This window comes from Chlorocebus sabaeus, chromosome 6 (genome assembly GCF_047675955.1).
Source record: "Chlorocebus sabaeus isolate Y175 chromosome 6, mChlSab1.0.hap1, whole genome shotgun sequence".
Lineage (NCBI taxonomy): Eukaryota > Metazoa > Chordata > Mammalia > Primates > Cercopithecidae > Chlorocebus > Chlorocebus sabaeus.
Window position 1 is genome coordinate 50594729 of NC_132909.1, and position 19186 is coordinate 50613914.

Below are 19186 nucleotides of genomic sequence, written 5' to 3' on the forward strand. Positions count from 1 at the left end.
CGCAGTGGCACAATCTCGGCTCACTGCAACCTCGGCCTCCTGGGTTCAAGCGATTCTCCTGCCTCAGCCTCTCGAGTAGCTGGAATTACAGGTGCGCGCCACTATGCCCAGCTAATTTTTGTATTCTTAGTAGAGACGGGGTTTCACCATGTTGGCCAGGATGGTCTCGATCTCTTGACCTCATGATCCTCCCATCTCGGCCTCCCAAAATGTTGGCATTACAGGCGTGAGCCGCCGTGCCCAGCCACAAAGATTTTTAAATAATAAAAACGGGGATCTTCCTGTGTTGACCAGGTTGGTCTTGAACTCTTTGCTTTAAGTGATCCTCCAGCCATGGCCTCCCAAAGTGCTAGATCACAGGCGTGAAACACCGCACCCTGCCTGTGTTCCGGTCACAAGCTCTTCTAGATTGGATAAAGGGAAAGAAATAAAGGGGAAGAGGGTAGGATTTCATCAGTGGAGATTCTCTGCAGATGCAAATTTCTCCCCTCCAAAGGCAGCTTTGCCAGGCCACTTTTGTTTGCGGCCGAGCCAGTCATTTCACAATCTGTCAAATAAATATATTTTGGCGTAAAATATTTTAATTTCCTTCACCTCCACTGGACTCTGAGTCTGGAATTTCCTGTGCAGGACAAAGGAGGAGGGACAGCCCGTTGAGTGAGGAAGACAACGGTGCCCCCTCTAGCAATTCGGAGCAAATTTGGCTGAAATGCAAATACCCAAAGGGCAAGGCGCAGGATGGAACCTCGCTTAGATAATCTGAGGTTGGAACAGGTCAGATCGGTTCTGCAGGGCCCTGTTACCCAGGGCTTCCGCTGTCACTCAGGACTGATGGGACGGGGACTGGAGCCTCATCCAATCAGGGGCGCTGGGGCGGGGTCCTGCCAACTGTCCATCCGGGGAAGGGGAGGCCGCATTCCCGCTCTCCAGACTCCCAGGCGTTTTGCGCCAAAGGGAGGTCGGGATCTTGATTTTCCGGCCGGGAGAGGGACCAGGTGTCTCCGCCATAGCTTCTGTCGCTCCGTCGCCTGCGCTGTGACTGGACTGTTAAGAGACATCCGTGGAGAGGAGGCTAGGACACCTGGAAGCTGGGAAATGGTGAGTGTACGGAGCCGGGGGTCCCCAGACGGGGGAGGGGCTAGGTGGAACCGGCCCGAACCGGCTCTGGCGGGACCCGGGCCTCCCCGCGGCGACTTCGGGTCTGCAGAGCAGAGTCCTTCTGGCGCAGCTCGGCCCTAGGTCCCTTCGGCCGCAGGGTGGGGTTGGGCCGGCAGCTGGGACCCCGGGCGTCCTGTCCCACCCCTGCGCTGCGACTGCGACCCCGGCCCCGGAGCCCTCTCTGGGCAGCTCCGCGCCTGTAGCCCCACGTCTCCCAAGATTGTGCGGAGACCACGGGAGGGTCATGGGGGCAATCCTGCCTCGGGTGTGGGGTTCGTGTGGGAGAAGCGGTGGGCTGTGGGGTCCCCAGTCCCGCCTTTTTTCCTGAAAAACTAAATTGAAGGCCAGGCGCAGTGGCTCACACCTGGGAGGTTGAGGCCGTGGGGGGGATTGCTTCAGCCCAGAAATTCGAGACCTGCCTGGGCAACATACCAAGACCCTAGTTTCTATTAAAAATAAATTTTTAAAAAATGAGCCAGGCGTGGTGCCGCCCACCTGTAGTCCCAGTTACTGGGGAGCTGAGGTGAGAGGATCGCTTGAGGGAGGAGGTTGAGACTGCATTGAGCCAAGATCGCGCCACAGCACTCCAGCCTGGGCAACAGAGCGAGACCCTGTCTCAAACAAAACAAAACAAAAACAACGACAACAGCAACAAACTAAACTGAGGCCTCTTAAAAATTAAAGAGTTTTGTTTCTCAGAATAGGAGTTTGGAAAAAATGAATGAGAAACACCCAGTCATGGCTTGTGGTTTGATAACGGAAAGAGCAAAAGTCTGCAAAATAACTTGAACTATGTTCTACACCGAATATGAGAGAACACCACCAAGGGAAACCACCCCATGTAGCCTTGAGTAAGTGGTCCCCAGGATGTTCGATGGCAGTTTGGTTTTATTCATTTCAGTAAGACAGGAATTGCAGGGAAAAACATGAATCAAGGCATGGAAGGTGGAAAGGGCAGGACACGTAGAAGCGGGGCTTAGAAGGCACAGGTGGTTGATGGATTCTGTAGATGGCAGTTGGTTGAGTGTGAAGTTGTGTCTAAAATTTGAAAGGGGTAGGAAGGAATGTTTAAGTGAAGGGAGTCTGTTACCTGCCATGTGATTCCATCCCTGCCAAAAAACAGATCTGTTTCATTAGATTTTATGAATTCTAAGGCATGACTTGACCCTTGCCTTGCATGGCTTTATGGCTTTAGGTCTTGCAGTTTAGTATTTATCGGCACGAAGTGTCTCTTTGCAGGTTTTTTTGTTTGTTTTTGTTTTTAAACAGAGCTTCACTCTGTCGCCCAGCCTGGAGTGCAGTGGCGCAGTCTCGGCTCACTGCAACCTCCGCCTCCTGGGTTCAAGCAATTCTTCTGCCTCAGCCTCCCAAGTACCTGCGATTATAGGTGCACACCACCATGCCCGACTAATTTCTGTGTTTTTAGTAGAGACAGGGTTTCACCATGTTGGCCAAGCTGGTCTCGAACTCCTGACCTCAAATAATCTGCCTGCTTCCGCCTCCTGAAGTGCTAGGATTACAGGACTGAGCCACTGTGCCCGGCCTCTTTGCAGGTCTTATGTCTATTTTAACATGAATGTGGGTCAGTTGCTGCATCTAAACTCCAGAAGGGAGTGTGTAGTGTCTGATCTCCCTTACTGACATAACTGGGAACTTTCAGGTTTTTGGGGGGCCTCCTCTTGGTAAAGAGCCAGTCAGTTGACTTGATTGGGGTGGGATGGGGAGCTTAGGTTTTTATTTTTAGTTTACAGGTTGAAGGATAGGCTTTTATATGGTGCATTAGAATAAAAATCAAAAAAATACTTTATTGGTTACACTGATGTAGTCGCCTTATTTGGATTTTTCTCCCTTAAATAATTGAAATGATCAGATTCCTATTATAAGGAGATTATTCAAGCGAAAATCTGAGAATTGCCATTCAAGAAAATACAGACTCTAGGGAAATGAGCTTAGAACCCTAGAGCTAAAAGTTAAACTCTTGCCCGGCGCAGTGGCTCGCACCTGTAATCCCAGCACTTTGGGAGGCTGAGGCGGGTGGATCACGAGGTCAGGAGATCCACACCATCCCGGCTAACACAGTGAAACCCCGTCTCTACTAAAAATACAAAAAATTAGCCGGGCGTGGTGGCGGGCGCCTGTAGTACCAGCTATTCGGGAGGCTGAGGCAGAAGAATGACGTGAACCCGGGAGGTGGAGCTTGTAGTGAGCCAAGATAGCGCCACTGCATTCCAGCCTGGGCGACAGAGAGAGACTCTGTCTCAAAAAAATAATAATAATAAAATAAATAAATATATAAAATGAAATAAAAGTTAAACTCTTGACCTAGTGTCGTGTCCCAAACCTGTAATCCCAGCTTTGTGAGACTGAGGCAGGATGATTGCTTGAGACCAGGAGTTGGAGACCAGCCTTGGTAATACAACAAGACCCATTTCTAGAAAAGAAAAATAGAAAAATTAGATGGGCATGGTTGCACCCACCTGTAGTTCCTGCTACAAGGGAGGCTGAGGCAGGAGGATCACTGGACAGCAGGAGTTTGATGCTGCAGTGAGCCATTATCGAATCTGACATTCCAGCTTAAGACATTGTAATGGCCATGAAGTCTTTGTGTGAGAAAGGTAAGAGGAAAGTTAATCTATAATGAAGATCAAGAGAAAAGAGGGCCTTCCTGGCTCTGTTCGGGCATTTTCAATATTTTACAAAAGAATATAGGTAAGAAAGAAGGCCAGTCTATACTCAGGGACAGGAAGGATCCAGCTGGCTATGCTACTACTGCCAGGCAGATGATTCAACCCAGAATCACATTGCTTTAAACCTCAAGATAGGTTTTACATTTTCACCAGCATTTGGTGATGTCAGGGTTTGGATTTTAGCCACTCCACCCAACAACAATTCAGTGGTGCCTCATTGTTTTCATTTGCTCTTCTCTAATGGCATGCTATTTTTTGACTGGTTGGTTGTTTTCTTACCGAGTTTTGCAAGTTCTTTCTATCTTTGAGTAGCAGTCCTTCATCACATAGGTGTCTTGCAAATATTTTGCTCCAGTCTGCAGCCTGTATTTTCATTATGTTAAGTGGGTTTTCCAACAGAAAGCTTTTTTATTGTTATTTTTATTTATTATTGCTATTTTTTGAGACAGGATCTCACTTTGTCACCCAGGCTGGAGTGCAGTGGTACAGTCTTGGTTCATTGCCACCTCAACCTCCCAGGCTCCAGCGATCCTCCTGCCTCTGCCCCACAAGTAGCTGGGACTACAGGGGTGCACCATTGTGCATGGGTAATTTTTTTTTTTTCATTGAGAGGGTATTTCGCCATGTTGCCCAGGCTGGTGTCCAACTCCTGAGCTCAAGTGATCTGCCTGCCTCAGTCTCCCAAAGTGGTGGATTACAGCTGTGAGCCACTGCACCTGACCCAAAACAGAAAGATTTAATTTGAATGAAGACCAATGTGTTAATTTTCTCATTCACAGATCATGCTTTTGTGTTGTATGTGAACACTTATTACCAAATCCAAGGTTGTTTCTTTTTTTTGTTTTTTGTTTTGTTTTGTTTTGTTTTGAGACAGAGGCTCACTCTATTGCCCAGGCTGGAGTACAGTGGCATGATCTCAGCTCACTGCAGCCTCAGCGATTCTCCTGCCTCAGCCTCCCAAGTAGCTGGGATTACAGGCACCTGCTGCCGCGCCCGGCTAATTTTTGTATTTTTAGTAGAGACAGGGTTTCACCATCTTGGCCAGGCTGGTCTTGAACTCCTGACCTTGTGATCCTTCCGCCTCAGCCTCCCAAAGTGCTGGGATTATAGCCGTGAGCCACCACACCCGGCCTAATCCAAGGTTGTTTTGATTTTCACATGTATTATGTTCTAGAAGTTGTGGATTTTGCGTTTTCCATTTGAGTAAATGATGCATTTTGGGTCAGTTTTATGATAGTCGTACATTCTATATCTCATTCATTTCATTGCATATCGTAGTCCAGGTGTTTCAGTACCATTTGTTGAAAAGACTGTAGTATATCTATTGAGTTGCCTTGGCTCATTTATGAAAGATTTGTTTATTTTGTTGAGTTTATTTATAAGTTCTCCATTGTGTTCTGTGATGTATTTATGCAGTCTTTCGAAATACCACACTGTCCTGATGACTGTAGGTTTATATGAAGTCTTTTTGTCCGGTGTTGTTTATAAGTATTGTGTTGACCATTTTGGGTCTTGATATGTTTTGGATATTTGACCCCTCCAAACCTCATGTTGAAATCTGATCCCAGTGCTGGAAGTGAGGCCTAGTGGGAGGTATTTGGGCAATGAGAGTGGAACCCTCATGAATGACTTGGTGCCTATCCCACAATAACGAGGGAGTTCTTGCTCTGCTAGTTTACAGGAGAGCCAACTGTTTAAAAAATGGTGACTGGGCATGGTGGCTCATGCCTGTAATCCCAGCACTTTGGGAGGCCAAAGCAGGCGGATCACCTGAGGTCAGCAGTTTGAGACCAGCCTGGCCAACATGGCGAAACTCTTTCTCTTCTAAAAATACAAAAATTAGCCTGGCGCGGTGGCGGACACCTATAATCCCAGCTACTCGGGAGGCTTAGGCAGGAGAATCGCTTGAACCCGGGAGGCGGAGGTTGCAGTGAGCTGAGATCGTGCCACTGCACTCCAGCCTGGGCGACAGAGCCAGACTCCATCTCAAAAAAAAAAATACCATGACATCTGCTCCACCCTTTGTTCCCTCTTTTACATGTGATACCCTAACTCCTCTTGCATTCCATGAGTAAAAGCTTCCTGAGGCCCTCACCTAAACACAGGCAAACACTAATGCCATGCTTCCTGGACAGCCTGTAGAGCCATGAGCCAAATAAATTTTTCTTTACATATTATCCAGCCACAAGTATTTCTTTATAGAAATATAAAACTAAGATAAGTCTTTTGCCTTTTTGTATTTCTGCCTCAGTTTGTACACCGGTATGGGCAGTGACAAAGTCTATATGCCTGCCAGAATCACTGCATGTATTTTTTTCTTTTTTTTTTTTTTGACATAGAGACTCGCTTTGTCGCCCAGGCTGGAGTGCACTGGCACAATCTCAGCTCACTGCAACCTCCGCCTCCCGGGTTCAAGCGATTCTCCTGCCTCAGTCTCCCAAGTAGCTGGAATTATAGACCTGAGCCACCATGCCCGGCTAATTTTTGTATTTTTAGTAGAGACGGGGTTTTGTCATATTGGCCAGGCTGGTCTTGAACTCCTGACCTCAGGTGATCCACCCGCCTTGGCTTCCCAAAGCGCCGGGATTACAAGCATAAACTACCTCACCCGGCCGTGCATGTGTATTTACTATAAATCTGGAAAACTTTTCTTTTCTTTTTTTTTTTTTTGAGATGCAGTCTTACTCTGTCACCCAGGCTGGAGTGCAGTGGTGCAATCTAGGCTCACTGTAACTTCCACCCCCCAGATTCAAGCGATTCTCCTGCCTCAGCCTTCCAAATAGCTGGGATTACAGGTGCCTGCCACCGCGCCCGGCTAATTTTTGTATTTTTAGTAAAGACGGGGTTTCACCATCTTGGCCAGACTGGTCTTGAACTCCTGACCTCGTGATCCACCTGCCTCGCCTCCCAAAGTGCTGGGATTACAGGCATGAGCCACTGTGTCCGGCCTAGTCTTTTATTTTCTGACCTGGTTGGCCTAATAGCATCTCCTTTCCCAAGCTGAGTAGAAGGCATGAGAGCAAACATCCTTGTCTGTGTCTTGTCTTTGGGAGAAAGCAGTTAGTCCTTCACCATCATGAATGAGGGCAGTTTTGCATTTTTTATATATACCTTATGGTAGGTTAAGGAAGTTACTTTGTATTATTAGTTTATTGAGTTTTTTTTGTTTGTTTGTTTAGGACTGAGTCTCGCTCTGTCACCCAGGCTGGGGTTTACAATGGTGTGATCTTGGCCCGCTGCAACCTCCGCCTCCTGGGTTCAAGTGATTCTCCTACCTCAGCCTGCCAGGTAGCTAGGATTACAGGCGCATGCCACCACGCCTGGCTAATTTTTTGTATTTTTAATAGAGATGGGGTTTCACCGTGCTGGCTAGGCTGGTCTTGAACTCTTGACTTTGTGATCCTCCCGCCTTGGCGTTCCAAAGTGCTGGGATTACAGGTGTGAGCCACTGCACCTGGCCGAGTGTTTTTATCATGAAGAGATGTTGAGGTTTATCATATGCTTTTTCTGCATCTATTAGGATGTTCTTGTGTTGTTTGCTGTTGATCCTATACTATTATGGTGTATTGCATGAATGGATTTTCAGAGGTGAGAGCAGCATTGCTTTCCTGAATTGAATGCCACTTTGTCACAGGGTATGATATGTGTTACGGGGATTCTCTTTTCCAATATGTTGGTGAGGTGTTTTCTGTTGAAATTTAAAGGAGATATTCATGTACAGTATTTTAATAGAATCTCACATTATCTAGTATAGGATATAGTGCGTGTGTGTATATATACACATATACATGTACATATGCTGCATTTATATATAATATATAGTTTAGTTATGGTAGGTAATTGGTAAATATTACATATAACATGTATATGATATATAAGTGCCACATATAAATAATATTAGACTATATAGCATTATATAGTTAAGTGTAAACTTATATACATTTATCCTCCATAGCATAGTGAGTTTCATTTCCTTATTAACCTGCAGAATACACCAGTCTCAACCTCCTCTGGGCACAAAGGAGAACCTCACCCTCTTGTTGCTACAGAATGTGCCACCCAAAAATATTCATGATCTTAGGTTTAGGAAGAAGATTCTATAATATGACAAGAGAAACACTAGGAACAAAGAAAAAGTATGTAATTTTGACTACATTAAAATTTAAGCTTTTCCGTTTTGAAAGACACAATGAAGAAATACAGGAGTATGGTCAAGGTTAGTGGCTCACATTTGGAATCCCAGAACTTAGAAGGCTGAGGTAAGGGGATCTCTTGAGCCCAGGAGTTTAAGACCAACCTGGGAAACATAGTGAGACCGTGTCTCTACAAAAAATAAAAAAAATAACCCAGGTGTGATGGCATGCTCCAGTGAGCCCAGGTACTCAGAAGGCTGTGGTGGGAGGATTGCTTGACCCCGGAGGTTGAGTCTGAAGTGAGCTGTGATTGCACTACTGCACTCCAGCCTGGATGACGGAGTGAGACTCTGTCTCAGAAATTTTTTTTTTTTTTTTTTTTTTTTTTTTGAGATGGAGTCTCGCTCTGTCACCCAGGCTGGAGTGCAGTGGCGCGATCTCAGCTCACTGCAAGCTCCGCCTCCCGGGTTCACGCCATTCTCCTGCCTCAGCCTCCTGAGTAGCTGGGACTACAGGCGCCCGCCACCACGCCCAGTTAATTTTTTGTATTTTTAGTAGAGACAGGGTTTCACCGTGGTCTCGATCTCCTGACCTTGTGATCCGCCCGCCTCGGCCTCCCAAAGTGCTGGGATTACAGGCGTGAGCCACCACGCCCGGCTGTCTCAGAAAATTTTAAAAAAATAAAATAAAGAAATACAAGAGTAGGCCGGGCGCGGTGGCTCAAGCCTGTAATCCCAGCACTTTGGGAGGCCGAGATGGGTGGATCACGAGGTCAGGAGATTGAGACCATCCTGGCTAACACGGTGAAACCCCATCTCTACTAAAAATACAAAAAAATTAGCCGGGCGTGGTGGCAGGCGCCTGTAGTCCCTGCTACTCGGGAGGCTGAGGCAGAAGAATGGCGTGAACCCAGGAGGCGGAGCTTGCAGTGAGCCGAGATAGTGCCACTGCACTCCAGCCTGGGCGACAGAGCAAGACTCCGCCTCAAAAAAAAAAAAAAGAAATACAAGAGTATCGGGTCTTGCCACTCAGAAGGCAGCTGATCTTAGCAGCTGAGCAGATTCAAGCCTGGTTACTGCATGGTTTGTAGAATGTATGAGAATACTGCTTGCTATAGGCTTTTCTTAAAAAAAAAAAAAGAAGAAGAAGAAAAAAGAAATTGCAAAGAGTATTCACCAAATGGAAGAAAAACTTGAAAAGTCTACACCTGGTCCTCACATATATCTGTATCAGTTGGAACCCCAGTCTCCTTTATGACACAAGGTTAGGGCTGAATTGGCAGACAGGACTCCCAGGCACTGTGTCCCATCACTGCAGGAGGTGAGCTCCACCATGGAACACTGTCTGGGTAATTGTGTATCCACAGTCTCCCATCTCACCCAGTTTATGGAGTGACAACAAGGAGTGGTCATGAGGAGAGAAGTCTGACCCAGAGTTTTGGATTTGTGAGTGGGAGATACTCTCAGGACACCCTCCTTCCTTCCCACAGGGAGACAGCATATTATCCCCTATTCATTCCAGACTTGTGAAGCAGGGTTTCAGGTCTGAGTCCCTGTCTCTTGTAAAAAGAGACTGTACTGAAATCATGTTAAAAATGTCAAAGAAGGCTTTATTCAGGACAGTTGTGATGCCAAAGAAGGCTTTATTCAGGACATGAAAAATGTGATATGGGAGAGAGACTGACCTCAGCCTTGCATGCAGCAACAACAGTATTGAACCTAGAGCTCAAGGGTAAAATGAGGGAGAGGATGGAACTTGGTGAGGTATCAAGGGTTACAGAAGAGAAAGTGGATGAGTTTTCATGAAGAAGGGTAACAGAACTTCATTGGGTATCAAGTTTGGAGGGGCCGGGGTGGGGATTCTCTGAACTCCCTTAGAAGGGTCTTCGCTATAACTGGGCTTTATAGGACAAGGTCAAAGCCTTATCAGAGAGAGAGTCCTTGAGACCCCCACAGCTACCTTTTCATGGGGATGACAACAAATCCTTAAATTTCTGATTCCTTTCCCGCATTCCAAAGCACCCACTTCCCCTCTCTAATCGACATCTTCATCAGTGTGTCCACCGTGATACATTTGAAAGAGCTGTAGTATTTTGTTTTTCATTTTTCCACAGATCCATCAATGATTGCATTGGAAACTTTTCTCTTTTGTTTATGAATACTTTTCATGAGAGGAAAGCACTCAGTAACCACCTGAAGGCCGGGCGCGGTGGCTCAAGCCTGTAATCCCAGCACTTTGGGAGGCCGAGACGGGCAGATCATGAGGTCAGGAGATCGAGACCATCCTAGCTAACACGGTGAAACCCCGTCTCTACCAAAAAATACAAAAAAACTAGCCAGGCGTGGTGGCGGGCGCCTGTAGTCCCAGCTACTCGGGAGGCTGAGGCAGGAGAATGGCATGCACCGAGGAGGCGGAGCTTACAGTGAGCTGAGACCGCACCACTGTACTCCAGCCTGGGCAACAGAGCAAGACTCCGTCTCAAAATTAAAAAAAAAAAAAAAAAAAAAAAACACCTGAAACTTTGTTGTGTAAAATACTTAGGCCAGGCAGGGTGCGGTGGCTCACACCTGTAATCCCAGCACTTTGGGAGGCCAAGGCAGGTGGATCACCTGAGGTCGGGAGTTCAAGTCCAGCCTAACCAACTTGGAGAAACCCCATCTCTACTAAAAATACAAAATTAGTCAGGCATGGTGGCGCGTGCCTGTAATCCCAGCTACTTAGGAGGCTTAGGCAGGAGAATCGCTTGAAGCCGGGAGGCAGAGGTTGCAATGAGCCGAGAGCGCGCCATTGCACTCCAGTCTGGGCAACAAGAGTGAAATTCCATCTGAAAAAATAAAATAAAATAAAGAAAATACTAATGCCGAATGATTCCTGATGTTGAACCCTTTTTCATGTGCTTACTTGTCACTTGTATGTATCTTTGAGAAATGTCATTGAAATATTTTGCCCATCTTTTAATCAATTAGGTTTTTACTTGGCACAGTATTTTATTAATTTAAATTATTATAAAGTAAAAAACTTAAATTTTACCAGCTTATACAATTTTAACTGTACAGTTGATTTAGTTAGACAACTCTACATAACTTGTCTAAGTGAATCATACTGTACTTTTCTTTTTGTGAGTACCTTGGCTGTTAGCATAGCATCCTGAATTTTCATGCTTGTTGTAACAAGGGATAGGTTGTTATTTTCAAAGATTAAATAATATTCCATTGCGCATATATATATACACACACACATATATATATATACACACACACACACCACATTTTTGTTATGCATTCAGCCATCAATGAATGGACAAGTGGATTGATGCAGCTCTTGGGTTTTTTTTTTTTGAGACCAAGTCTTGCTCTGTCGCCAGCCTGGAGTGTAGTGGTGCAATCTCAGCTCACTGCAACCTCCGACTCCCTTGTTCAAGCAATTCTCGTGCCTCAGCCTCTCGAGTAGCTGGGATTACAGGCATATGCCACCGCCACCACACCAGCTAATTTTTGTATTTTTAGAAGAGACGGGGTTTCACTATGTTGTCCAGGATGGTCTCGATCTCCGGACCTCGTGATCCACTCGCCTTGGCCTCCCAAAGTTGGCTATTATTAACAGTAATTTTCAAATGTGTCTTCAAGATCTGGATTTCAATTTTTTTTTTTTAATTGAAAATAAGTAGACAGAAAAGTGGGTTGCTGAAAGATATGTTAATTTTGGCTGGGTGCATTGGCTCACGCTTGTAATCCCAACACTTTGGGAGGCCGAGACGGGTGGATCACGAGGTCAGGAGTTCAAAACCAGCCTGGCCAAGATGGTGAAACCCCATCTCTACTAAAAAAAAAAAACAAAAATTAACCAGGCGTGGTGGCGGACACCTGTAATCCCAGCCACCCAGGAGGCTGAGGCACAGAATTGCTTGAACCTGGGAGGCTGAGGTTGCAGTGAGCCGAGATTGCGCCACTGCACTCCAGTCTGGGTGACAGAGTGAGACACCATCTCAAAAAAAAAAAAAAAAAAAGATATGGTAATTATATTATTTTTTCAGGTACCATCATACGATTCCATAGGGGCTGAGCCATTTACCATCCTTTGGACAGAGCACATGGGGTTCATTTTCTCTTGATGGTGTTCTCTCACACCATTTCTTTTTATTTATTTATTTATTTTGTTTTTGAGACAGAGTCTAGTTCTGTCACCCAGGCTAGAATGCAGTGGCACCATCTCGGCTCACTGCAACCTCCACCTCCCAAGTTCAAGTGATTCTCCTGCCTCAGCCTCCTGAGTAGCTGGATTACAGGCGTCTACCACCATGCCTAGCTAATTTTTGTATTTTCAGTAGATACAGGGTTTCACTGTGTTGGCCAGGGTAGTCTCAAACTCCTGACCTTGTGATCTGCCTGCCTCAGCCTCTCAAAGTGCTGGGATTACAGGCGTGAGCTACTGCACCCGGACACTCTCACACCATTTCACACAAAAGTTTTTACATTTGATAAATATTTGCCCAAAAAAAAAGATAAATATTTGCCTTTTTGTTGAGACTGGACACCCTGGAGTTTTTGCCTCTCAATCTTGTTCCCGTTCAACCTTCAGTAATTCATCAATTGTAATTCAGGCTTTTCTACCCAAGCACAGTTTCCAAGAAAGGTTTCTGCTCTTGATTTTTTGTTTTAGTTAGTTACAACTCTTATCAGTCAGATTGGTAGGGACTCTGCCAGACATGGTGGCTCATATCTATAATCCCAGCACTTTGGGAGGCCGAGGCTGGCGGATCACTTGTGGTCAGGAGTTCGAGACCAGTCTGTCCAACATGGTGAAACCCTGTCTCTACTAAAAATACAAAAATTAGCTGGGCATGGTGGCAGGCACCTGTAATTGCAGCTACTTGGGAGGCTGAAGTATGAGAATCACTTGAACCCGTGAGGCGGAAGTTGCAATGAGCCAAGATCATGCCACTGCACTCCAGCCTGGATGACAGAGTGAGACTCTGTGCAAAAAATAATAATAATTTTTAAAAAAGAATTTCTTTATGGAAGAGAGTGAGTGTTGATAGAGTAAAAAGTCTGATGACTAAATCATGGAATAAATGTTTAGAGTCCATAGCACCATGGGAACTTTGTAGGAATAGAGTATAGGAACCCAGTGCTGTCAGTCTCACCCATGTTTCTTTACACATGTGGAATGTTTCAGGATTCAGTGGCCTTTGAGGATGTAGATGTGAACTTCACCCAGGATGAGTGGGCTTTGCTGGATCCTTCCCAGAAGAATCTCTACAGAGATGTGATGCAGGAAACCTTCAGGAACCTAGCTTCTGTAGGTAAGGATAACAATATTACTTTCCTCAGTGAATTAGAGAACAAGTGTTTCTAGCTTGTCAGTAGTGTTGAGTGATTTGGAGTGTGGACAGGGAATAGGAATATGAATAAATGTGACAAGGCTGCAGTGTACCACGAACTTAGAATCTAGTACTTTTTTCATAATTTTACTAATTCAGGACTATTTTTCTGGTTCTGTATTTTAGGAAAAAAATGGAAAGATCAGAAAATTGAAGATGAGTACAAAAATCCCAGGAGAAACCTAAGGTAATTCACACTTACAAGAGAAAGCAGTGTCTCTCTAGACAATCATAGAATGGAAGAAAATGTTAAAAAGAAGCAAACAAGAAATAAGCCAAGGCTGGGCACGGTGGCTCACGCCTGTAATCCCAGCACTTTGGGAGGGTGAGACGGGTGGATCACAAGGTCAGGAGATCAAGACCATCCTGGCTAACATGGTGAAACCCCGTCTCTACTAAAAATACAAAAAAATTAGCCGGGCGTGGTGGCGGGCACCTGTAGTCCCAGTTACTTGGAGGCTGAGGCAGGAGAATGGCATGAACCTGGGAGGCGGAGCTTGCAGTGAGCCGAGATTGCGCCACTGCACTCCATCCGGGGCAACTGAGCGAGACTCCGTCTCAAAAAAATATTCTCTAAAAACATATATTTAAGTGTGACACAGGCTGAACATCATGGCTCAAGCCAGCCCTTTGGGAGGTTCAGGTCAGAGACTGCTTGAGCTAAAGAGTTTGAGGCTACACTCGGCCATGATAGCACCATTACACTCTAGCCTGGGTTAAAGGGCAAGACCCTGACTCAGAAGCAATAAAATTGACAAAGACGGTTAGTACTTGTAAAAGAGTTTACCTGAAAATAGTGTTGGCGGCGCCCAGGTGCATGCCTGTCATCCTAACACTTTAAGAGGCCGAGGTGGGCGGATTGCTTGAGTCTAGGAGTTTGAGACCAGTCAGGGAAATGTGACAAAACTCCATCTCTAGCAAATATTCAAAAACTAGCCAGGCATGATGGTGTATGATGCTTGTAGCCTCAGCTAATCAGGAGGCTGAAGTGGCAGGATGGCTTCAGATAGGGAGATGGAGGTTACAGTGAGCGGAGATCTCACAACCGCACTCCAGCCTGGATAACAGAGTGAGACCCTATATCAAAATTGTTTTAAAAAGTACTAAGAAGCCCTATATCAATATTGTCTTTCTCGATAACAGGTATAGCTGGGCCGTCTTGTAGAGCATGTGGTCTGTTCATGTTCAGACAGGGCAGAAAACCTACACATTGCTGGACAGTGTTAGAAATGCAAGTGCAATGACTTGTTAATGAATATCAAATCAGTGATAAAGAAACCCATTATGATATACTTCTCATTGTTCACAGAGGTCTTATGGGAGAGAGACTCTTGGAAAGTAAAAAAGATCATCAGCATGGAGAAATTTTGACCCAGGTTCCAGATGATACACTGAAGAAGAAAACTCCTCCTCGAGTAAAATCACGTGGAGAAGTCAGCATGGGTCATGCATCCCTTAATAGGCACCACAGAGCTGACACTGGACACAAGACATATGAGTATCAGGAATATGGACAGAAGCCATATAAATGTACATACTGTAAGAAAGCCTTCAGTGATCTCCCCTACTTTCGAACACATGAATGGGCTCACACTGGAGGGAAACCTTATGATTGTGCGGAATGTGGAAAAAGCTTTATTTCCCGTTCAAGCATTCGAAGACACAGGATAATGCACAGTGGAGATGGACCCTATAAATGTAACTTTTGTGGGAAAGCCTTGATGTGTCTCAGTTTGTATCTTATCCATAAACGAACTCACACTGGAGAGAAACCATATGAATGTAAACAGTGTGGGAAAGCCTTTAGTCATTCTGGTAGCCTTCGAATACATGAAAGAACTCACACTGGGGAGAAGCCTTATGAATGCAGTGAATGTGGTAAAGCATTCCACAGTTCCACATGCCTCCATGCACATAAAATAACTCACACTGGGGAGAAGCCATATGAATGTAAACAGTGTGGGAAAGCGTTTGTTTCTTTCAATTCCGTTCGATATCATGAAAGGACTCACACTGGAGAGAAGCCCTATGAATGTAAGCAATGTGGGAAAGCCTTCAGATCTGCCTCACACCTTCGAACACATGGAAGGACTCACACTGGAGAGAAACCCTATGCATGTAAACAATGTGGGAAAGCCTTTGGATGTGCCTCGAGCCTTAAAATCCATGAAAGGACTCACACTGGAGAAAAACCCTGCAGTTCCAACACTTTGAAAGGCCAAGGCGAGAAGATCGCTTAATTCACATAAGATTCCTTGAAGCTACTGAATCCAATCATGGTAAAAATGTGTTTCCCTCAAATCATGGGAACCATCGCAAAATTATTCTGAAGCTTCTGCAGTCACTGTCATCTGACAGCATTCAGAAATAAATGCCAGTAGCCCAGGAGCAAAAAGTTTTTGGGGTAGTTTAGCTGAGGCCTCACTCAGAGACCTAGGACACAGAGTTGGAAATAACTCTTAAAAGAGACACACCTCCAGTAAGACCTTAAGACAGTTCTGTCATACAAAAATATATAAGGTTTGGCTGGCACAGTGGCTCAAGCCTATAATCCCAGCACTTTGGGAGGCCGAGGCGGGCAGACCACGAGGTCAGGAGTTTGAGACCAGCCTGGCCAATATGGTGAAACCCCATCTCTACTAAAAAATACAAAAATTAGCCAGGTGTGGTGGCACGCGCCTGTAGTCCCAGCTACTCAGGAGGCTGAGGCATGAGAATCACTTGAACACAGGAGGCAGAGGTTGCAGTGAGCTAAGATTGCGCCACTGCACTCCAGCCTGGGTGACACCCTCATTTTAAGAAACTCACTGAAGGGATAACAGAAGTGTCATTGTCAGACTCACTGCCTCAGAAAGACCTTTATCAAAACAAAAGGCTAAAGTTCCTATTCAAAAATATCCTATAATAAATGTTTGGCTATTGTGTACACTACGTATTTTATGCCATTCCTTCTCATGAGTTTTCTTTTTTTTTTTTTTTTTTTTTTTGAGATGGAGTCTGGTTCTGTCACCCAGGCTGGAGTGCAGTGGCACATTCTCAGCCCACCACAACCTCTGCCTCCCGAGTAGCTGGCTTTACAGGCATGAGCCACGATGCCCAGCCTCTAACCTCGTTTTTTTTTGTTTTTTGTTTTTTGTTTTTTTTTTTTTTGAGACAGAGTATCACTCTGTTGCCCAGGCTGGAGTGTGGTGGTGTGATCTCGGCTCAGTGCAACTTCCACCTCCTGGCTTCCCAGGTAGTTGGGATTACGGGCACCCACCACCACGCCAGGCTAATTTTTTATATTTTTAGTAGAGACAGGATTTCATCATGTTGGTCAGGCTGGTCTTAAACTCTTGACCTCAAGTGATCCACATCAGGGTCTCCCAAAGTGCTGGGATTACAGGTGTGAGCCACTGCACCCAGCCTTCTAATCTTTTTCCCGCCTTCTAATCTTTTTTTTTTTTTTTTTTTGAGACACAGTCTCACTCCAGGCTGGAATGCAGTGGTATGCTCTCGGCTCACTGCAGCCCCCACCTCCCGGTTTCAAGTGATTCTGGTGTCTCAGCTTCCTGAGTAGCTGGGACTATAGGCGTGTGCCACCACATCCTGCTAATTTTTGTATTTTTAGTAGAGACAGGGTTTCACCATGTTGACCAGGCTGGTCTTGAACTTCTGACCTCAGGTGATCCACCTGCCTTGACCTCCCAAAGTGCTGGGATTATAGGCGTGAGCCACTGTGCCTGGTCATTTTTGTATTTTTAGTAGAGATGGGTTTCTCCATGTTGGCCAAGCTGGTCTTGAACTCCTGACCTCAAGTGATCCATCTGCCTCGGCCTCCCAAGTGCTGGGATTATAGGTGTGAGCTACTGCGCCAGGCCTAATTCTCTCTCTCTCTCTTTTTTTTTTTTTTCTTTTCTTGTTTTTGAGACAGAGTCTTGCTCTGTGGCCAGGCTGGAGTGCAGTGGCCCAATCTTGGCTCACTGCAACCTCCACCTCCCAGGTTCAAGCGATTCTCCTGCCTCAGCCTCCTGAGTAGCTGGCACTACAGGCATGTGCCACCAGCTAATTTTAGTATTTTTAGTAGAGATGAGGTTTCACCATGTTGGCCAGGATGGTCTCGAACTCTTGACCTCATGATATGCCCGCCTCAGGCTCCCAAAGTGCTGGGATTATAAGCATGAGCCACCACGCCTGGCCCTAATCTCTTTTCAAAGTACTTTTTTCTTTAATGAATGTCATAAATCAAAACCTTTTTTTCTAATGACAAACATTTTTCTTTTTTCTTTTATTTAATTTTTTTTAGAGACTTGGTCTTGCTGTGTGGACCCGGCTGGGGTGCAGTGGTATTCACAGGTGTGAACTTAGTGCACTAGAGCTTCATATTCCTGGGCTCAACAATCCTACCTCAGCCTGCCAAGTAGCTATCACTACAGGTGCCAGCTGCGTGCCTGGCTTCCACTTTTTTTTTTTTTTCCTTTAATCAGCTCCTTTTAAAGACCAAAGAAAACCTGTCCTCTTGTGTGGCCTAAATTGATCTGTGAACATTATTCGCTATGACCCAGAAAATCCCACAAACTCATGCATGTTAGAAGGATGAAACCCTCATGTTCACTGTAAGAACTGTGAAGGTGCTCAGGCCATCACAGGTATGCTTATATGAAAAGCCACCAAGTATCTGAAATATTTTCTTTTACAGAAATTATGTATACCATTTCAGTCTTAGAAAATGGAGTTGGTAGCTGTACCCAAGACAAACACTGGGGTTGAACTCACCATCAGTTGTCCAAAAAAGGTACTGAAATTTGCTTACAAGTGCAGAGTTATGCTGGACTTAAGGGTATAGATGTAGATTCCCTGGTTGTTGAGCACATCCAGGGAACAAGGCACCCATAATGTACTACCTGACTTACCAGAACTCATGGGCAGATGAACCCATCCACAAATTCCCCTGCCACATCCAGATGATGCTTAGTGAAAAGAAACACACTGTTCCAAAAGCAGAAGAGGAGGCTGCATGGAAGAAAAAGATACCCCAGAAGAAACATAAACTTAAGAGACAAAGAAATTCAGCCAAAAGAAAATGCGAACAAAAGTTCAAAACAAAAAAACCAACTCTAAAATTCATAAAACACAAAATATCATACTCTCTTAAATATGCCTCTATGATATCTCTCTGATAAAAGTTGGCTGTACTAGAGAAAATGAAAATAGGTGTTGGTGACCGGCAGATTCTGGGTCTATGATGAATCAGAGAAGGATGGTTTTCACTGTTTCACATTTTTTTAATGCCTGATGTTGACTTGGTAGAAAGATGATAATAAAGAGATTCTTCTGTCTATGTGTTTTAGATTACTCATGTTGACTGAAGAAAAAAAATTAAATTTGTTAAAGAAAGTGAGTTTGATTTAGGATTGACTGAGGACAATAGCCTGGAAGCAGTTCTGACAGACGGCTGCTATGCAGTATTTTGGTTTACAGTTTATAAGAGACAAGTGCGCCCTGTGCTCTATCTTGTTTTTTCTTCAAAGCATATTTCTGGAGAGCACAGAGTCCCAGAGTCAGGAATGTTATAAAGTCAGGCTGGAAACCAGAAATAAGTAACATGACTAAACATTCGTATGTTTTTTTGTTTTGTTCTGAGACGGAGTCTCGCTGCATTGCCCAGGCTGGAGTGCAGTGGTGCAATCTCGGCTCACTGGAACCACAGCCTCTTTGATGCAAACGATTCTAATGCCTCAGCCTCCCAAGTAGCTGGGATTACAGGTGTACACTACCACACCCGGCTAATTTTTGTATTTTTAGTAGAAATGGGATTTCACCATGTTGGCCACGCTGGTCTCCAACTC

At 45.1% G+C, this 19186-nt stretch overlaps 1 protein-coding gene across 1 annotated transcript; it reads left to right on the forward strand.

Moving 5' to 3' along the window:
• The first annotated feature begins 693 nt into the window (after positions 1-693).
• ZNF625 (zinc finger protein 625) lies at positions 694-18350 on the forward strand. Its single transcript, XM_037992317.2, has 4 exons — positions 694-1098; positions 13154-13280; positions 13485-13545; positions 14668-18350. The coding sequence occupies exons 1-4, from the start codon at positions 739-741 to the stop codon at positions 15596-15598; spliced, it is 1479 nt and encodes a 492-aa protein (XP_037848245.2). The 5' UTR covers positions 694-738; the 3' UTR covers positions 15599-18350.
• Positions 18351-19186: the final 836 nt, after the last annotated feature.